This window comes from Meleagris gallopavo, chromosome 1 (genome assembly GCF_000146605.3).
Source record: "Meleagris gallopavo isolate NT-WF06-2002-E0010 breed Aviagen turkey brand Nicholas breeding stock chromosome 1, Turkey_5.1, whole genome shotgun sequence".
In the NCBI taxonomy this organism is placed as follows: Eukaryota; Metazoa; Chordata; class Aves; order Galliformes; family Phasianidae; genus Meleagris; species Meleagris gallopavo.
Window position 1 is genome coordinate 115,421,472 of NC_015011.2, and position 22,095 is coordinate 115,443,566.

At 37.7% G+C, this 22,095-nt stretch overlaps 1 protein-coding gene across 1 annotated transcript in view; it reads right to left on the bottom strand.

The window, feature by feature from the left end:
• Window positions 1–256: 256 nt before the first annotated feature.
• The window catches only part of CDKL5 (cyclin dependent kinase like 5), a 56,877-nt gene continuing 35,038 nt past the window's right edge, over window positions 257–22,095 (bottom strand). The window contains exons 12-16 of the mRNA XM_019621778.1: window positions 21,933–22,056; window positions 13,803–13,905; window positions 9,630–9,752; window positions 8,430–8,549; window positions 257–7,430 (exon numbers count right to left, since the gene is read on the bottom strand). Coding sequence (XP_019477323.1) covers window positions 7,050–7,430; window positions 8,430–8,549; window positions 9,630–9,752; window positions 13,803–13,905; window positions 21,933–22,056 — 851 coding nt within the window. The 3' untranslated portion in view covers window positions 257–7,049. The remainder of the gene's footprint in view (window positions 7,431–8,429; window positions 8,550–9,629; window positions 9,753–13,802; window positions 13,906–21,932; window positions 22,057–22,095) is intronic.

The window sequence follows — 22,095 nt, forward strand, 5'->3', positions numbered from 1 at the left end:
AGGGAAGGGAAGGGAAGGGAAGGGAAGGGAAGGGAAGGGAAGGGATCTCCAGAAGTCCCTTCCAGGCCCTACAGTTCCGTGATTTTGTGATGCTGTGAAAACATCTGCCTTGCAAACAGACACATGCTGGTTTCTCAAACAGGGAGTGCATCAGGACCTGGGCAGAGCAGCTCTGTTACAGCTCTGCCCCATCCAGGGGCACGAGGAGGGCTCTGTAAGCAGCGTGGCATGAATAAGAGCAACTATCAAGCAGTGCCAATTTTCTAGTGCAAAATCTGCATTTTTATTAAAGACATATTTTGGAAGGCCCATTCAAAAATACATTGTGCTCAGTAAAAATTAACCATTTCCATGCTGATAATTAAGGTTACCACAGGATTTTTTTTTCTCTTTTAGAATATTTACAGCAACAATATAAATATTACAGAAGTTAAGAATGGAATACATGCCCAAAAAAAATTTGGTAAGGTGTACCAACAACATGATACAAAGCGTTGTATACAAACATTTTACAAATGGTTTATTAACTTGCATGAAGTCATCCTTAAATATTCAGCACAATTTAAAATCAATTTGTATTCCAGGATTAAAAAGATTAACACCACAGCACATTCCTTCCACAACAGAAAGCACGGTAGATCTAAAAATCTGTGCGCTTCGGATTTCTAATAGCTGTTAAAAGTATTGGGGAATCATAATGTAGGAGTTTTGAAAGTCACACCCCAATCAGATATTTCTGGAATAGTGATTGTGAAAAAAGACCCCATTCTTCCTAACTTAGTTCTTCCTTCTTTCTGCCAAATGAAATGAATTCAGAATTCAGTATTTCACAGTGGAGATCTAAGCAGTCCTGGAAGTCCTTATCAGGTCAACCAGATTTAAAAACACCTGCATAGAATTTCCAACAAATTACGTTTTCGTGGAAGATTTTAGCTCATTGTTCCTTGTAAACCACATACATATGGATGTTACTCTTTTTGATTAGACGTATTCTTCAGTATGTGTACTAAGATGTGCACTAGCTGGAGGAAAAAAAAGTAAGAAAAGGGAAGCCAAGACAGTTAACTACACCTAAAGTTTTGCCTTACTAAACAGTTAAAAGCTCTGCCATTGGATTTACAAGTCAAGAATTTACACCAAGAGGTTCATAAGCTACAGGAAACTTGAATAACATCTTCCATCTCGCGCTATGAACATGCTGTAACTTTGCTAATGGAAAGCTCTACGAAAGCAGTTACTTCACAAAGCATTTATACGCCTATACAATTAAGATGCCACCTTGCATTTCTCAGAATGGACCCAGAGAAACAATGCTCTGTGAAAACAGAGACCCGGTGGAACAGAAAGCCTGGAAGGCAGTCTGTTTTGGTGGGGCACAATGAGGTAAGGTATCTCACCCAGATGAAATGGAAAATAAAAGTGAAGAAACTCCTGAGCAAGTCTAAGGATAGCTGTTTGAATAAAACAGCAAACAGGGTGGAGTAGTAGATAAGGCCTCTAACTCCCTGATAAACTGCACTAGAGAAACAACAAAGAACAAGGCAACTGCAATATTTGAGAACCACATGGGGAAGAGCAAGGGAAGACTGCAAAGCAGTGCAAAGGATGGTGTCAGGATTCTAGGAGAGCTGAGATGGCTTGGAGGTTTTAGAAGTGTATTGGATGAAGGCCCATCAAAATTTTATTACTTGGTTGCTAACAGTACCTAGAGGAAGAATCTTTTCATACTTTTCTTCAAAATTTAGAGTCAGTATTAAACTCAGAATAAACAAACAAAACCTCAACCACATTCTGCAAGAGAGAGGAGGTAGATTGACTTGTAGAGAAGACAAGAGATGCGTAGAGTCACTCTTAGCCTTAGTCTACATTCCAAGTTCAGATTCTTGAGCCATGTTTTAAGAGTCACATTCACAGGTTACATTCTAAAAAGAGCCTGAGAAATGACTTGCTGGAACAACAGCACTGATATATAGAGGGCTCTTTCTCTCACTTCTGTGCATCTTCTGCTTAGGTTGGCAAGAAAGCCAACTTCTGCTCCACGCAGTTGGCTGCATACAGTGATACTCCTGGTAACAAGTGAGCATCCCAGCATAACTTGGAGCAAATTAACTTCACATGTAACCTATCCTGTCTCATGCAGTAGCTGTAACAAAAGACTGCTGAGACAACTGATGATCTATGACAGGATTTACCTTCAAATTAAAAGAGGATCTCCTATAAAATTTGCTTTGCTTAACTACCATTAACTTTGCTTCATGACTGCAGAGTGAGAGAACAACTGTTTCAGTACAACATCTGAACCAAGTGGCGTGTACAAGCCTTCACCAGCCAAGGGAGCCTGAAGAAACAAGGTGCTGTCTGTCTCAGAAACGAGCCAACAGCTAGAACTTCCAAGGTGTGTTGTATTAAAAGGGTTTACTCAAATTGTTCCCTTTTTAACAAAGGCCAGAAAGTTAAATGGCTTTTCTCCTGATTTACTACAAACCCCGTTAATGAATGGTTAATATCGTGACACCACTGGGGGAAGCTATGTGGGGAAAGGCACCTGTTCTTAAATAGTGTCCTGATTTAAAGGTCATTTAAAAACAGTTTAATAGGGCACATCATCTTTCCAAGCATCTTCTGTGACACTCCTAATCCTATTTCAAATGGTGGGCCTACATACGTGAACAACAGCCCAAACCTGTGGAACCTGTGGTTTGTGATATAATCCCATTAATAACCATATTGTGCATGACAGCTGGAATGGATAAAAGAAACATTCATTGCCACCCCACAGTTTGCAGTATATTATATATGGCTATCCTTGTAATACCTTTTGTGTGACTGAGATTCAAATATTCTCCCAGTTCTACTCTGACAGTTTTCAGCACATACAAAAGTAATTGCATGCAGATATTCTTGAAGCATGTTGCACTACCAAAATGTTTTAAGACAACAACAACAAAAAAAACCCCAGAACATGAACAAAAAACCTTCAGTGCTTCTAGCTCAAAGCTCCCCTCAAAAGTGCCTGTTTTTCATCTTAGCTAAGTAGATGTCAGCATTGCTTTCAGAGTTCCCTTTATTACAAGGAACCACAGCACTGAACTGTGAAGAACATACAGCTTGTTCTGGGTGAACAAAGGTTGGTATGTGGCTTTTTACACTGTTAAGATTCATCTTTTAGGAGACCTGACTGCAGTAACAAGCACTGGCTGAAGGCCTATCGCAGGACCCTACTGGTTGACAGCTTGGCTCCCAGACACGAGCTAGTATAGCAAAAAGGCAACAAGCCTGAAGATGATGTGAAAGTGTATTCTAAGTTTGGAAGTTTGTGGCCTGCTTTAACACTGGTCTAAGAGAACCGGTATCTGTACACAGAGTGGCATCAGGATCCATCCATTTAAGCGGGTCTGGCTTGGTATCAGAAGTGAAGGCTTGGTATCAGTCCCAAACCCTGTGGGATGGAGAACGTTTCAGAAAGACTGGACCAGATCAGGAAGTACTGACATCCTGACATGAACTTGGCCTGGTGCCTGCTGCTGGCGGCCTCTCAGAGGAGCAATGGATCTTGGACTGTGATAACAGAGCAAAAAGCGTTAAATAGCCCTAAGGGACTGCTCTCTGTGGTCAGGTCTGTTAACAACACATGTTCCTTTAGGTTAATGTATTTTCATGGCAGTTTAAAAGGACAGCTTATTCACATCGTTTTGCACAGTTTCAATTAAGATGAGCTTAAGGTGCTTCATGTCAGTTAACAAGAGCTATAGTAAAACATAGACAAGTTTAGGCAGCTTGAGTTCTGCAAAATGACTGTAATTCATTTCTGAAACTTAGTTTCTTTACTGTTCACATCATTAATGATGCCATAATAAGGCAAAGCAGTTTGCCAAGGAATAAAACACGGTTTAACTAATATTATTTATAATAAGTAAATCCATAGAACATGGAACACAAGACCAGTGAAGAGGAAAGCTCTCGCTTATAAAATTGTTTGCTCTGTAATTTTCTTCTCCTTTATTGAGGCAGCAAATCTTAGCCATATAATAAGACTCCTTTGGAAGCTTCAGCAGAATTACAGCAGAATTAGTGATATTCTGAATATTTGGAAGTTAGACCAGATTAAAATTACACAATTTACCTCAGCGCCAGCTGGTTCATTCATCTGCTGTAAGGTCTTTCTAACAGAACAAAGAAAATACTACGTATGTCCAACACAATTTGGTATTAAATCTGTTGTGGTTTGTTGAGAAGAAAAAGCAGTACGAAAGTAGACACAACATTTTGTAAATATGGGCCACCAAACACTTGAACATTCTTTAGGTCACTCTTGAAGCTTTGCTAACTACTTTAAACAGCTCTATGTACAGTCAAGAGATTACCCTGATTCAACTCAATGGGTACTGAGGGAGAAAAAAAAAAAGAACCAACCAACCCTTGGGAAACATTTTTCCTTGACAGAAATCAGAATAGCCACGTACAGCCCAGTACAATCATCTCTGGCACGAAGCTCTTACAATCAATATAAAATTCTTGTAGAAGCAAAAGGAAATATATCCATAAGGTACAGAAGAGCTTGGTATGAATGCTCACTCGGAGGCATTCACATTGTACTGCTTAGAGCCCCACTCTTAGGCAACACTCTCATGAGGGATTTCAGTGGCATCAGCTCATTTCAAAGCAGACAACAGGAGTAAACTGGTTGTAATGAACCAGGGAATCCAAGAGACTTCTAAAATACAATGCTATTCCCTTGATCATAAAGACTAGTAAATATCACAATGTCTTTCCCGGATGCCCACTGAACTTATCAGAATCTGAGTATCCTTTCATATCTACTGTATTTATATATGATACATAAATATATTATTTATATACTACAGCATATATAAATATAGTATATACCATAAATATCTATAGAAAATCACACACACATTTCTTGCAGGCAATTGACAAAGAATTCTTATTATTTTGTAGTCTTTCTAACTTAGTAGACTTACTTCTTGCCCTGGACAAACCTGATGTACCATCCCTTCATACTGTACTCTATATGAAAGATTTTAAAGTGGTGGTGCCAAATTAGTTATTGTTAGAACTTTGGTATGATTCAAGAGGTACCGAACGTCACATCCAATTTGCATTGTATCAAAGTAAGAAGTTCAGCTCTTACTGTCTAGCTACTTCTGTTAACATCTATGGCTAAATCATCAAGTTTACATTCAGGTTAATCTCTTTTTGGAACAGACAACATATTTGCAGGTACACGTGTCTGATGAGGACACAATATAGAAACGGAACTATGCTGCAGAGTAATGAGGGAGTTGAATGAATGAATTTAAAAAGGAAAGATTGTATTGTTCTGACACTACAGGCCTGACTCTCCTCTTATTGCACAAAAGTTTAGACCAGCATAATTCTTTTAACTCCTAATGACTCAACTCTAGTTTATTTTGCCAGTAGCAACAGAGGAATCAGGTTATATATTTGCTACACTTGATGTTCACCAATGTAAAGGCAGTTTTGACAATGCTGTATAGGAAACTGGAACCCAAGATCTAGTATTTTGCTGAGACTGGTCACTGAACTGAGTATGGGAATATCGGGACAGTAAGATCTAAGGAGAAATTAAGCTGCTCGGCAACCTTCTCCCTCAACATCCAAATATCAGATGTGTAGCTTTAAATACATCCTGAAATATAATAGAAAGTGCAAGAGTACTTTTAATTTAAATACAGTGTTTATCTTAGTAGTTAATAGATTGCTAACAAGATGTAAAATACACATATGCATAAAAGCTCATACCATGATCCGCAGTGCCATGCTATGCATTAAATGTGAAAGTGTGGCATTTCACTTGCAATTCATGCTATGTTTCTTTGGTTTTCACCCCTACTATTAAGTGGAGAAGCACCTGCTTTAGCTTGTAGTCCTGGGGCACTTTATCTCTTTAGAGCGAAAAAAAAAAGCAACCACCAACACAAGTCGTTCTGGGGCTCTGGTCTCTTGATGCAGATGCAGAAATCTCAATAGTATTATTAGGAAAGCTAGGGATACAGGGGAGAACATACCACATTTAGATTATTGTACAGTTCTGCAGTCTCTTACATTTAGCCAATACTTCCAACAAAATAGCCCATAATAACGCTTGGAATTGAATGATGTCTTTTGTTTGTTACCAGTAATTCCTATAATACTGGGCTCTCGTAGCTGAGCAAGATTCATACTGTTACAGTCACATTTATATCGACATTCAACTTCCTTTTATTAGAAGTATAATACTGCACTTTATATCACAAATGTATAAAAATATGGCAGATAGTGTCATAACAATACTTTTCTTTTAAATGAGTATATTTAAAAAACAGACAGTTATTTCCCATTTATATATATATTTATATATAGAATAAAATACTCCTGATGCAATATATAAATGTTACCGTTAGTTTTTTATAGAAACTACTGTAGCTGTTGCACTGCTTCACAATGTTTCAAACAGCTCAAAATAACTTTACATTATAACATAAAAGATATGATTATAACAGTACGATATTAGGTCATCATAAATAAATATTACAAATCCTATCAAATATGGAAGTTTAAAAAACAAATTTAAGACACACAATTTAACTTTAAACCCTTAACGGGGATACACTTTTATCACATAAACCCCACTGTTTTAACTAGGCAGCAAAAAATGTAGTAAGGGCATAGGTCTGCACATGAATGTTTTCACCCTTATAAGTGCCAACACATACCAGAAATCTCCCAGCTTTCCAACAGAGATGTGCTCTAAGCTGGAATGTAAATGAGAGAAAATGGCAATACATTTTTCTCCCCAAATGGCACACTCTGCCTCTCGTGCAGTGACACTTCTGATGACTAGTGATTCCTAATTCGACTCATTTTACTGTATAATCCCTGACTCTCAATGTGGTGCCAAACAGCATAGCTCCACATGTACATATTGCACACCTTTATAAAGCTGAAAGTACAGTCTTACCATCACCAGAACTACCACCGCTCCCTTACGCTGACCTCCATGTGAACCGGCCGATTTTCTGGAGCAATTACAAGGCTGTCTCTTTCAGATCATTCAGATTTGGCATTCGCGACCGGTTTGTTCGGTTATACGTGTGCCCGTTCTGTCCACTCTTGGAAGGCTGCTCAGAGTAGGGGGGCCCGTCGCTGGCGCTCCTGTTGACGGGGGAGACGTGCCAGGTGGGCTCCAGCTGGCTCGGGATCTGCAGCGTTGGCCGGCTCTTTGGCTGCGGCTCTTGCCGTGCGTTGCTGCTGCTGCTGCTGGAGCTTTGACTCATGGGGTGAATTCGCACTTCAGAAAAAGCAGGTTTGGCCGGCTGACTTGGTAAGGGCTGGAAGCGAGGCTCGGCAGGGACAGAATGATTTGAAGAGAGGTGTAACAGCTTTCGCAGGGATTTTAATGGCTGGCTCTGAAAGACACGGGGAAAGCGCTTGACCTTCTGCTCTCTTGTTATCGTATCATATCAGACTTCCCATAACAAAGCCGTCATCTCTTAAATAAAGCATCTGGAGCTTCACGGGACTTCCTCACTTTTAATATGCATTCACATGGAATATTTCCTTCCAAGCTGAGAAAACACACTCGAGAAAAATATTTTCTCCTTATGGTTCAAACCCGAGTAACTACCTGCACTGAAAGACCGGCAGAAATCAGCAGTCTGATGTTTTGTTAGCCAGCAGCTCTTAACCCTCATAGCTTCTTTAGCTGAGGAGCAGGTGGAAGGAAAAGGGACACGTGGGGCTATTGAAATGGGTAACAAGTGCCAGGGTAAGCCTGAGTACACAAAATGGCAGGATAACGACTTCATTAAATTCCTCAGCTCACAGAAAAATGTGCTTCTTCAAACACAGCGGCTGCAATGAATCCTCTTTTTCAGTTTTCAGTGTCATCATGGCACAGAAGCTGCCTCCCAACCTCTGCTCCTCAAGCTGGTTTTAGAGATGGAGAAAATAAAGCGGCATTTGTGCAGTGACGCTCTAGCGATCCAGCCTGCACAGCCAGCAGCCCGTGCCAGCTAAGACACAGGGGTGTGCTCACAGGGCTCTGCAGGCCCATCAGCACTGCTGGGATGCACCACACCTTGCAGAGATCACTTAAGGGCCTCTCCACATCACTGCAGTGTCTGCTGTGGATGTGCACGGAAAGGCTGTCTGCATCTAACACGTAACCAATATCTCTAAATGCTCAAAGACTGACATGGGGACACTTAGTCTCTCTTCTTTTCCCTGTCATCTATGTCCAGATTTTCAAAGAAATATGTAAGACTACAGATACATGTTTTACATTTAGAGAACAGGGAATGGGGGGTATGGGAAATAATGTCAAATGCAATTTTTCTATTCACCAGAGAAAAAGTTCTCTAGGCACCTCAGATGTTCGAATACGGAGAAGTGATAATGCCACTTACATGGGGCTGGATTTCTGTCATCTTCTCAGGATGCCAATCCTTCTGCCTGTTGCTCTGGTGATTAGAAGAATGAATGGCTTTCTGTAACGCCAGGAGATCCTGACCATCAGTGCCAGGCATCTGCAACAAAACGTTAGATAGTGGTCTCTCAATATACTCCTCAGAATATTTGCAAATCCTTTTTCCCCAGTTAATTACATTATGCAAGTAAAGCTGATTACTGCAGCAGAATTGCAATGTCCTTTCAATATTTTCCCCATAGGAAGAATAAGAGGCTGCACAGGTCATGCAGATTTGCTATACCCTTAGCCCACAAAGCATTCACATGCTGTTAGTGTTATTTGTTGTAAGAGAGAGCAGTTAAATAAGGCTTCCAAAAAAATCAACCAAAAAAAATTGTTGAGCCTCATCTTCATTTAAAAGCATTCCATTCTGCAGTTAAGACCATGGATCAGTTCTATAAATTTGTTCCTGAGTGAGGCAGATCAGAATTCTGTCTGTCTGATTTTGCCATCACAAAACAAGAGCTTTGCCTTTCCCCATCTTTCTGCTCCTCCACAGATATCCCAAACCAAAGTACAAGTTGAAAAACTCAACAACCCTAAAAAAACAAAATGCAAATTCAAGAGAATTTATGGCTTATACAGAGACCTCAAGAGTTTTAAGCAAAAAAAGGACAAAAAGGACAATTCAATTGGACATATTTTTAAATGGAAGCTGTCTTTTTAACATGAACAATCAGGACAAACAAAAATACAGTAAAAACACGAGCTAAAATTGATATTTCAGATAATCTGTTAATATTAATATTAATATTTAATTAAATTCATGTACAAAGGAGCAGTTGACACAGAAAATGCATTTCCAATATAGCTATAAACCAAACCAAGTTAATTTTTTTTTCCTGATTGAAATGGACAGAATATTTTCAGTTTTAGACACAGGCAATTTCATTTTCTCTGGAACTATATATATATCCACTGCATTTTCAGTATATCAAATAGTCAAAAGCCATTTGTTTTTAGACACAGTCTACTTCAACAGAACTGCCAATTTTACTTCAATTTATCGAACTGGCCCAAGATACTTAACTGGCTTGAAGAAAAAGTGACCCCATGAAAATAAAACACATGCTGCTGTAGTCAGTAAAACAAGTTTACTGGAGCATTTTACAGAGCTACTGTACTTAAAAATTAATACCATGGGTAGAGTGACTACAGGAAGCTTTTTCAAAGAAGAACTATGCTTTAAATTATTCTTTGAATTAAAAAGAGGAAAGAGGGATTTCTTGATGCTTGGATTCTCCCCGTTGGTTGAGTCTGTCTGTAATATAAGACACAAAATCTAAATGCATAGCATTTCAACTCAAGAGATCTGTCCTTACCATATTAATTCATTACTTTATTTTTGTAGTTCCAATGGTACATAGTATCAATCCTATGCATAATCTGCTTCAGGAAAATATAATGATTGAATAAAGAAAAGTGCATGGAATAAATTCAAGGAGCTCAGTGCATGTAAAGCATGGAAAAAGAGATCAGTACACCTATTCTTATATCCATTTCCCATCTGGAATGCAGAGTACATTTCAAAGCCTTTTGAAAACTAGGTATGTCTCGTTGACATTACTGAGTTCTGGAACAATTCTTCTGTTACCTAAGATAAGGATCTACAATTATATGACACTTCTTATTTTTATAATACGTAAAATATCAAAGATATACTAATAATATTAGCAATCAGTTTTAGCACAAGCAGTTAATAATTACCTCTGGAAGAAACACAAGTGTTCTACTTTTAGCTTTTAAAATAAGCTAGAGCTCCAAGATGAATTATTTCAGTTCTGACCAAAATACGACTTCAACAACTTGATGTACAACTGCAAGAGCACTGCCTGTTTAATTTTTACTTCCCTAATACAGTCAAAGAGCATAGCAGTGGATGAAATTAATAATAAATATAATAATAATAGATAAACTATCAAGAATTAATATTATGAACAAGATTTCTCCCCAGCTGAGGTACAAACAAGCATTATTTTGCTTGCTCTACAATACAGACTTATGATCATATGACTAAATAGAACAATGGTGTCACCAGAAGAGAAGGGTTTCAAACAACCTTCCCATCTTCTAGGTTCTATGCAAGTTAACAAAAGACAAACACACTAAATGACATAGCTTCTTCAGAAACTCTATGGTCAGAAGAATTTCCTGTTTGCAGTACAGTAAATTAGAAAGGAATCAAAGCAGCAGTAGAAGAAATGTTCATCTGCATCTGTTTTCTTCCAAAGGATGTAATTTCTTCAGTTCCATTGCTTGCAGCATGTGACAAAGTCTGATTTTGCCTAAAGATAGGGCATGTTGACACCATACAGAGCATTCATTAAATCACAAAACCCTGTGATTCTAGCAATCTTCAAAACTTTTTGCTACATTACTAAACGACTCCCAGCAAGATAAACAGAGAATGAATAAGAGCAGTTCTGCAGAAACGATATTGCAAAGAATTCACATGGCAGACAATAATGATTATTATCCCATGAAGAACTGCACCTGGAGAACTCCAGTAAGAATGATTAATGGGAACAACTCTGCACAAGGAAGTGTCAGAAAATCCTATCAGTTCTGAGCTATCAGGAATTTTGAGAATGGCATTATTAAGAAGATATCTTCAATTCAATTTCAGTCATCTTTGTGACTCTTATGATAATCACCAGCAAAATGAGACTTTCCAAAGAATTAGAAGTAAATAATACTAGTGAATGTGATATTAATATCCTCTTAAACTATATGGCACGCTTCTCATTATGACTATACTCTGGTCTAGTTTGCTATTTGCTGCAGAAAGTTTTTATCAGAGTACATAGGTAGAATTACATACTTCTAGGAATCTGCAAGAATTATAAACTTCAGAAAAACCCAAAAAACTTGCATAGTCACCTGTTCTATGTTACATTTGTTAACATGAATTCATAGAAAGCATTCACATGGTTGCCAAGAGCTTTTCCTACAGGCGTAGAAGGTTTTACTACTGAAGTCAAACTTGGTGTTGAACTGAAAGTACTAATTTTCATTTGCACTGGAAGATCCTAATGAATATCTCAATGTTTGATAGCTAGACTTCCTCAACTAACTTGTGCATATCATGCATGCACAGTCTGTCCCTAGAGATTGTCTTGTAATCAACTGTAAGTAGAAATGAGAATAAGTTTTTTGGATCAAGTTGATGTTAGCAAGTTTGTAGATGAGATGCAAGAGTTTTATCACTCTCTCAATTCAGGAATTTTATCTATCTTCCTGTGACATGCTAGTTCTAACTAGACATTGCAATTTCCCCTCCTTACGTAAATCCTCTATCTCTTCCTATCTCTTTCTTTCTTTGTCCTTAAGAATGAGAAGAAATAGGAGTAAGGATATGTATAAATCTGCCTTGGCTTGTAATCAGGGATGTTTTCAGTAGCTGCAGATCAGGGTGCTTCTCATTCAGTGTTTTAGAAAGTGCTGGATTTTGAGTTGCAAAACAACTGAACTCGGTCTCTCCTTCATTCACACAGTTTAATCTGGCAGTATTTGCTACTTGACATATTAGCTAGGCTTTTAAAGTGCTCCCTACCACCAAGTCTGAATGGCTGAAATCCAAAAAAGGGCAAATTTAACATCACTGGAACAAGTGGCTTCAGGTGTGCTATCCTTTCATGGACATTTTGATATCGAATAATGCCAGAGTCTTAATCTAGATATTTTATTCCGTTGTGTAATGCAAATGGTTATATCTGAATTGAGTACAAATCTCAAGGTGAACAAGTTCAGAAGAGGAAAAGCCTGGCCAGCAGGAAGACATGGTGCATCTTGTGTGCCAATTAACACACGCATGCACACGTTTCACGCAGTTCAAAGAAAATTAAACAAACAATAGTAAATGAACACTCCACTCCCCCAACTTTCAACAGATCAGCCCTCCACCACAACCCAAATCACACCACCTGTGTCTATGACAGAAGATATTTAAATACATACCCTTCACCCTGCAGTACCATTAACGTCTTCCAGAGCCTATTTTAACTACAGTGAGTGAGTAAGCATGACTTACTTCATTTCAAGAACCTTCAAAACTGTAACTGCAATTTCACTTACAGAAATATTGCAACTTAATTTTTCAGTGTCACTGAGATCTTAAACAAACTGAAACCTGAAATGTGGGAAATTCAAGTAAGCTTCTCTGAAAATCAGAGCATATCTTACTGCTGGTGATGATGATCTCAATACTAGGTAAAATAAATTGATTTTCAGAATCCAAGTAAAGTTTGAAATTTATCCTCTTATTTTTACACTGAGAACACCAATATCAGAAAGCTACTGTCACTAACAAATTAATAAAGTCATTTAATCTTAAAAAAATTTTATCCCATTTTATTTTAAAAAATAAGTAGAATTCTTCATTTTCCTACCCAGAATTCATTGCACAGGGAAATAAAAGTATGAAGTACACTGAAAAGAACAGGTAATAAAGAGACTAAAAAAAGGTTTTTTTTTATGACGCTATTTTGCACATGAAATTTAGCAACATACTACTATACTAATAAAAGTAAGTTATTCTTCTGGTGGCCTGGTTGAGAATTACAAGGCCCCAGTTTTTAGATAAAGTACCTGCAGTTTAATTTACTTTTTTTTTTTTTATTCGGACTTAATGCAAATGTAATTTTAAGTGTTTTACTGTTTCCAGAACTGTCATCCAAGAATGAGATAAGACGATATTTAGGTTTATTCTAAAGGGATTTTCATTATAAAATTTTGTGAAATGCTAACTCGCCACTGCCCTCTGATAAAGTTCTTTTTCCCTTCCAAAACCTAGATGTAAATTCCGAAATGATAAGAGACTTATCAGGTGACAAAAGCCACAATCACCAAAAACCATAAAGCATTCGGAATGGTTAAGACAGACCTCCCTTATTCCAGTCACAGGGGACAGCAACACAGAAGCTGTCATCAAGAGAGTGCCACGAAAAAGATCTTAAAGAATTCTCTTTTAAAGCAGTTTGATCTCCTAATGGGAGTCTGAAATTTTTCAAGCTCAGAGGACAAGAATGCATTTCTACTCTTCGAATGGAGACACCGTATGCTGCAAAAGGATTTGCTGCAATATCTGCTTAAAACTTGCATCTAAATTGGATGATGAAGTATCTGAATGAATACAAAGACATATACAGCACATGTATCTGACTGTATCTGACAAAAAATAAAATAATAACAAGTAGATACAGGTAGGTATGACCACAAATAATAGAAACAAACTGTACTAGTCTAGCATATTAAAATAGTGCCATTTAAAATTGATAACTACATTTTCTTTTATAAATAATTGCATACTTACGGTTTGAGATTTCTTCTTTTTCTTTTTTATGGCCCTGAAAAAACCTTGCTTTTCTTTCTCCTTAAGCTGTTCAGAGTGACTGTTAAGATTTTCAGGACTCTTCCTAAACATGAGATAAGGTATTGTAAGATAGATTTTATTTTGACACTATGCAAATTCTGCATAATAATGAGACCTTGCGCCAAAGAATGAAAATTAATGATTAAAGCACTAAGATTCTTAGTATTTTAGCATTCATTGGTTCAAAGGTTACTATACAAATAACGGATAAATTACCTTATTAAATGGAGTAGGAACAACAGCGTTAGGGTAAAATGATTAGCTCAAACCACTGAATAGTTATTTAGGGAAAAGGCAAGCATGCGTTTCTATTTTATTTTCTTTTAAGCCAGAATTTAATATTCCAACCAAAGTATTTACACCAAAGGTCTTTTAGAAAAATTAAAATCATAACTTGGAGAACATACAAATGATGAGGAAGTATAAAAGCACCAGTCCAGTTTATCCACTGCTTGGTGGAGAGCCAGGAGTTGCAAAGTTTGCCAGACAGAACCGGTTTCAATCAAAATTCCTGACCTTTGCTGACATGGTTCCAAACTTATCATCAAGGAAGCCTGGGAATCTATTGCGGTCCATCTCAACTTAAATGCTTCAGTTATTTTGTTACACCTGGGTGAGACAGTGCTGGCAAAAAAAGATGACCCCGGAGTGGAACTTGCCTGAAGTTGGAATTTTATTTATTTCCACCTTAGATCTTGCTTACAGCTGAATTATCCACAGCTGATAAATGGCATGCTACTTACTTAAAGCATATGCAGCAAACTATGTATGTCAAGTCCTGATATAGAGTAGAAAGATGGCTTATGTAGGACAGTGGTGAGTCAGAGCTGAATGCAGTTCTAGTGCCCTTTAAGGTATTATGAAAACTGGAAATGGCAAAGGGAAGTTTCACAGAGGTAGAAAGAACAGCCTGCATTAAAAGAGTCGGAGATTTCCAAGTCTTTAGTATGTTAAAAAACACAAACCCCGGCATTTCTAGTGTCCTTGGTTGTGGTGTACAGGTACTTATCCAGGAAGAAATTATAGAGTACTCATTGGATCTTTAAAGCAGAGGGCAAAGACATAACAAGTAGGTACATGATGAGGCCACAGAAAGCATATTGTAAATCAGGCACTGATTTTAATAATGAGAATTATTAACCACCAGAAATAACTCTTTGGTGAAGCAGACTGGCTCTTTTTGATAGTTTTTGAAATTTGATATTTCAAATCAGGACTGCATAAACTCCTGCTGGTTACACTACTGGGCTTCAACCCCAGAGAACTGATGACATTTAATGGCAACTAACACAATGGAGGCCATACTTGGTGCTCCAATAGCCCTTTTTAGCCTCGAGGTGTATGAAAACAAAAATGAAATGATTCTGCTGTCTTGCTGCAAAACCTGACGGACAGCCACAGTTCTCTGGGCTCTGGATGACGAGGAAAAGCAGCTTTTCTTGGAGCAACTGCAACGTAGCAATACTTTGCTGTCTGCTATAGTTATCTCTGGGTTCTAAATCTGGCTTAAAGCACTACGCTGCAAGCTGGTGATTCAGCTGCTACTATGTGCCAAGCTGACATTATTTTCCAAGCAAGTGGGAAACACATAATTGGAGTGGGAACGACTAGAGAAGCCTCTCTTATTGATAAGAGTATCTTCACTCTCAAACAGCATTTGATCAGTTCCTCGAATTCTACCCAAAATAGTCAAAATGTTACCTGGTTCTATGGAAACGCATGCAGTGTTTAAACACTGTAATAAAGTGTAATTATTGAGTAAGATAAATGTGCGTAGGGGAAAGATTTATAGGCAGAGGAAATGGTGGGAATTTTCCTCATTTAGATTTTTGTAACTTATATCTAGATCCAAAAAGCATTCAAGCATTCAATACGATAGAGAAGATGTGAAAATCTGAACTGTGAAAGTTGATGTGGGAAAAAATCTCTACTTCAGTATATAATTATTAGGTTTCTATGACATATTTTAAAAATCCTGCATTGCTAAAGATTCTTTATTTATGTCATGTTCTTTTATGTCACGTTCCTGGACTTGGAACCATTGCATAACAGCACAAAGTTTTGTATTATTCATCTAAAGCATCAAGGAGAAAGCCCAAAAGTAAACACTACTGAAAGCTTTACAGAATCTGTCAACTCTCAAGAATGACTTCGCACAGGCCAGATAACTACTGAATTATTTACTAAATGATATTTATTTTGGGGAGTTTCATCTTCTTTAATCTATTAGGAAACCTAGAGGAAGCCAAATGCCCCAGATATCTTGCTTATACTCTGAAAGTCACGTGAATGGGGCTGAGAATTGCTCACACCTTTCCCCAAAGAAACTATTGCACACTGACATCTGCAGACAGCCCATACCATGGCCTCAGTGAAAATTACCTACCTAGAGACTATGCTGCCTATTGACCAGTCTCAGATCTGAGGTCCCAGTGTGGTTACTCTGCGCTGTCCTTTAAAATGTCAGCGTCTTGCTATGGCTATTCTGCTCCAACATCCACTTTTCAGTGGAAACACTGTATTTTTAAAGGTGAATGTAATCTTCAGAATAAAACCTGGGCCAACTTTTGCCACACCTTCAGACAGATTCAGTCAAGTGTAATTCTTTTATTTGGTCCAATGAACCTGGACATGAAAAGTGCTCCCAACAGCAGATGAATAGATAGAAGTGAAACTCTGTGCCGTAATTCTCTCATTATGACTCCAGTGACCAGACAGTGGAGAAAAGTAAGGGGCTGAGAACCCTGCTCATTTTCAATTGCTGCTTACCCAAAAGGCAGTGGTTTTACACCAACGGGTTTATGTCATTAACTCCTATGACTCATATTGCAGTACAGTTGTCTGAAAAAGCACTGACCTTGAAAAGCAACTGCTTCAAAACACATGCTCGTTATATCAAGAGAGTGAACATATATAGCACTATAGCAGGAAGTTTCAACACCAGGATTTTGTAATGAATAAAAATAGAGCAGAACATTTGGATCGATGAGATAAAATACTGGGGTATTTTAGACATCCCAAAAGATGGTTTTCAGACAATGGACAGTACAGGGGAAAAAAAACAAAAGACTATCAGAAAAAAAATCTCTGGTACAGTCACACAGCAGATCTTACAATGTAACTGCCAAGTCTTGGTACTTTGCATAAAGCTTCAGGTCTGAAGAGCAAGAGGTTATACCACAGCCTGTCACACAGTGCCTCTTTTACAAGCAAGTACGACCAGCCCTAGAGAAAAGTCCTCACTGACAGAACTTGCCCTCAATCAGAAATTAAAAGCAAAATTATTTACTCTTTTTTTTGTATGCATCTTTTGCATGTTTAGGACACGTAACATTGACCACATTGGTTATTCTGGTCAAAGATACTTGAAAAAAGACAGAGAAACAAGAGAAATGCTGTGACTGTCACTATCACTAGTGTTTATCAGCCTTTGGGCAGGAATGGCATCCAAACCCTGTGCAGGTGTAGCAGCAAACATGCGCGGGGCAGGCAAGCTGCTGTGCTTTAATGGAAACTTAAAAAAGAAAAGTAAGAAGCGTGCTGCATTCATGCTGCCACAGATACACTCATAGCACACACAGCTTCTTTCTGGAAGCAATCCCTCATGCTTCAGCTTAAGTTATTCTTCATTAACCTTAACCTCAGCAGGGAGCTGGGTCAGAAATCCTCTAAGTGCCACAATACTGTTCTCCGTAGAGAACCGCTCATAATTACATGAGTAAGATCTGGGTCGAATGGAGGAGTTATTGAAATGTCTGACGTTTTCTTCAAAAGAGAAGTGAATGAATGAACAAAATAAAAAACTGTTGGCAGTTATACAGTCGCCATAAAGAAAAGCAAGATAATGTCAGAGACCTCAGAAGCATCTCAGATCCATAGTTTACCAAAGATATCAATCCCACGAGCTGAAGCCCATAGTAGTTTTTAGACTTACTGGTCTAAAAGCCTGGCACTGAAAGCTTGAAAAGCAGTGTTCAGATTTGATCTCTGGTAAGAGTCACTATTTTTTTTTTTTCCTCCATGAAAAAAGGTAGGGTTTGTTAGTTAGAATAAAACCCTGATCTACCATTTTATATACAGAATTCAAAGCAGAAGCCACTGTAACTACTAGGATCACCATGTTACGGCTTTACAAAAAAAGTACACATCCTTTATAGGTATATATACATCCTTGATATGTATTTATACATAGACATTTTATACTCCTTCCATAGCGTCCCCTCTATAATTCAACATCAGTAAGCAAAAAAGAAAAAAAAAAAAAAAGTGGAAATACTTGGTTTCATAAACTTGTAATTCATCAGGCTTATTTCTCAGACATAATATCGATGACTACAAATTGTGGAAGGCTTCCTTGCAAATAACATTACATTTCATTACCCAGTTTTAGTACAAAACAAAACCCACTGATGACCAGCGAAGGGACAGGGAAGAGGCACTGTTTAGTAGAAGAAAGTCTACATGCACTGGCAGGGAGGCTGAGGTGCAGCCAAACAGCTGAAAAAGCAAACATAGCAGATGATAACGCACATGCCATAGGCTTGGAAAGGAAATGTCAGAGGGAAAGCGATACCGTTTGGAAGGTGAACATCTTCAGGCTATGCCGAGCAGATTCCTAAAGCCTCCACCCACACCAGTGTAACACACTGTTGATTTTTAAACTTGCAAACTACAAATTTGGATATTTTTTTTTCTATTTTTAGATGAATTCTAGGTATCTGCAAACGAACTGGAGTGAATTTGCAAGGCATGAATATTCATACTGCAGACAGTCGAACAAGCATTCAGCTGCCTTGTTCAGGTGTTGGTAACCTTGTAGTTTCAGGGAACTCAGTGTGACTATATTTTCACACTGACACTGAAACAGCAATATTAAAGCCAACTGGGTCACATCTGTAACATATCCCATATTGTTCTGGAGTGCTGACAACTAACGACAGGTAAGAGTAAGCCGCTGACACTCCTAAGAATAGGATGTTCTTCTCTTTGTTCTTGAGTCACAGAGTGTTTGTGTGCTTATTTGTTTGTACACATCTAGAAAATAATATACGCATTCCTCATTTTTATTTTTTTGTCAGGCAGATACGACATATTCTAGCTGTCACAGAACAAATAAGCTTTAATGAACAAAAAAGATCTATGCAACAAAGCTTTCCAAAAGTTTCCAAATATCTTGCAAGCAATCAAGCATTTCCAGTATGATGTGTGATACTGCAGATTAGAGTTTATTCCAAAGGGATATTTAGAATGATAATAATGCAAAGCTAAAGGTAACACACGTCAGCATTTTGGCACACTAGCAGAACAAGGTTAAGTATCTTGCCTATTACCTACAAGTTTTGCCCAGCTCAAGACGAAACTTGCACAACTTTGTACAACAAAAGAGAATTAAACATCTGTGCTTGTTTCTAAAGATGGAATACTGAGCAAGCTCAAGGTCATTCAGGGGAAACTAAACTCAAGCAAAGAGATTTTCCAGAAAGATGTAAAATATAACTTTTTTCCCCCAAATCAGATTCTCAAAAGTTCCAAAATAGTTTAGTAATATAATAGTGAAATAGTAATTTAATAGTAAAACCTGATCACAAAAGTAGAGTTTATAACATCTTTATTTTAAAGAGCCAGGACAGCGGGGACAGAGTGAAGAAATGCACACAAAGACAAGGGAACATTTGTGACAATTCAGTCTAGCAAACATTCACAAAATCCTTGACAGAAGAAAGGTAACACAGAGCAATAGTATGAGAGGAGCAGTATTTTACAGCAGTGGCAAGTCTGAGTGGAATACATGTCACTCATAATTTGAGATGAATTGTCACGTACCAGTTACGTATGTCTTTCAGACATCAAATATTTACTTCATCATAAAATTGATGTAAGCAAAATCACAATCCATTAGAGCTTTCAACATTTTCATAAGCATTTACACAACTTCTATACAGAAAATTAAGTAGAGGAACACAGACTCTACATCACTCAGGAATCTGCATTTACGGCACAGAACAATTTTGCAACATTAGACCATTGCCAGGACAGCTTGCACAGAGCAACAGGTAGAGCTGGGCAGGAAACACTTCAGGAAAATTGGGAGTAGGAAAAGGAAAGAGAGAGAGGAATGCATCCCAAAGTTAACTCCCTGTTGAGGGCATTGCCATTCTTTCCATTTCACAAGACTAAATGATTATTCTGTGGGTTTTTCTCTCAAAGGAGCTGTTCCACTTTGTGGAAATATTTGAGTATATTAAACGGAGCAAGGACTTAAATCTAACTCTCTCAAAGTTAATTAAGGGTCTTTTTCACTAGGCTGTACTCTGCATCTCTGTGGCCCTTTCGTTATTTCGACAAGATGAAATTTCTGAGGGAGAATATATTTAGAGTAAAAAGAGAATGTGCTTTAACTTCTGGTTTGGGGCATTGACTCTTTAGGTCCAAGATCTCGATTCAAGTCCCTGGTTTAAATAACAAAGAATAAAGGCCCTGCACTTGAGTTCTTCACATGCCAAAAAATAACACTGACCCTACAGTACTCATTATTTTGAGTATTTCTCTGGTTTTGACTGGCAATTAAATCCTGGAACTGAAGACTTTTTCCAAAACTTTTTAGTTGATATTAGTCTGTTCCTTTGAAAAGTTTTGATTTTGGTAATTTGTAATTGTAAGGAAAATAAACACTTGGTCAAAAAATTCCCAACCAGCTCTAATAACATATGTTATTATTTCAGTTCAGAGTTGAAATAACATTACATGTTCCTTTGCAATAACCACATAATAAAAGGTAATATATTACTGAATGACACAGAAAGGAAAACAAGATTCCATTTGACTTGTTTATGCAAGATAAGAAGATTCAAATATGAAGGACAAGAAAAGATGTAAAAAGCTTCAACAGTGAAAACAAAGACCTTATTTAGCAACATAAATTACAACAATGGTACCACCTTTTTACATAAACGACCAGATCTCCAAATTAACTTTCAAACAAAAGTGATGTAAGTGGAGCTACTGAAGGACAGGAAGCAGATTCTAGAGAATCAGAGCAGGTGACAAGCGTTCTGGAGTAAACATCTTCCATTGCTGACATGGGTATAGAACCTGAACAAAAGCTGAGATACCATTTGTTCGTGTCCCTCCTCTTTCTTTTTTAAGCAGATAATTCACGGATTGTTCACACGAAAATACAATATGTTAACAAACCACTGAAACAGTTTTTTTAGCTAGCATAATTTTATCGCACTTTCAGAGAGCAGAGTTTCAGATAATGGAACAAAGTACACTTTAGATGTGAGAATGCATACGGTCCCTCCCAACAATCCTTTGAAACCGTTTGCTTATTTTCATTCACTGTGCTTTATTGTGATTGAACGAAGTAGAACATTAAGACTATTTTAGAACTATATAGCTCTCACAGTAAGAAAATTAAGATGTCTCTCTTTAAGTCCTGCAAAGCTACACATATGCTGCTGTTCTATTAGCATAATTAGAGTTAATTGCTCTATGTTATACAATAGCATCGTGTGATACTTTTATCTTTTAAAATCAGTATACATCACTCAGGTGTTGCTTGAGCGACTTTCTCATAGAATGTGCTCAATTCCTTCTGTGATGCATAAGCAAAGAAAGCAGCAGTCCCCACTGCAGGGTGAATGTTGTATTCTTCATTAACAGAGTTCTATTCTATATATGGAAACATGCATTTTTATATATATGTTTTTTACATTTGTTTGACAATTCATGCTTCTAGAATTCACAGATGAAGCTAAGGGTTTGCTATATGCACACAAGCACTTTGTATTATCTTTAACCAAAGGCTGATAATGGAAAAAAAACAAACAAGAGCAGACAAAAGAGCACCATTTCTAATGCATTCAATGCGATGAAGTATTTCTTGTTGCTCAAAAGGAGACAGCAAACATGCAATGTCATGTCAGTACAGTCAGAGGGAGCACTGAAGAAAGCATGAATATACAATAGCAAATTTTGAAAAAAAATCTTGTAGGTTTTTTTTTCTCCTCTTAAAAATCCTTTTTTTTCACTGCCATTCTCTACACATGTGTGTAAATAACAACTCACCAGGTATCAAAGGTGGTTTGTCTCTTTGAGTGGTTTGCCACCGTGCTGCTGTCTGCTGGCAGTACAGAAGCTCTGTTTGACACATTGTTTTCTATGTACGTGCTGTCTGGACGTGGAGATGGAACTGAACAGAGAAAGAGCAAAAACTGTATACTGAGCTCTA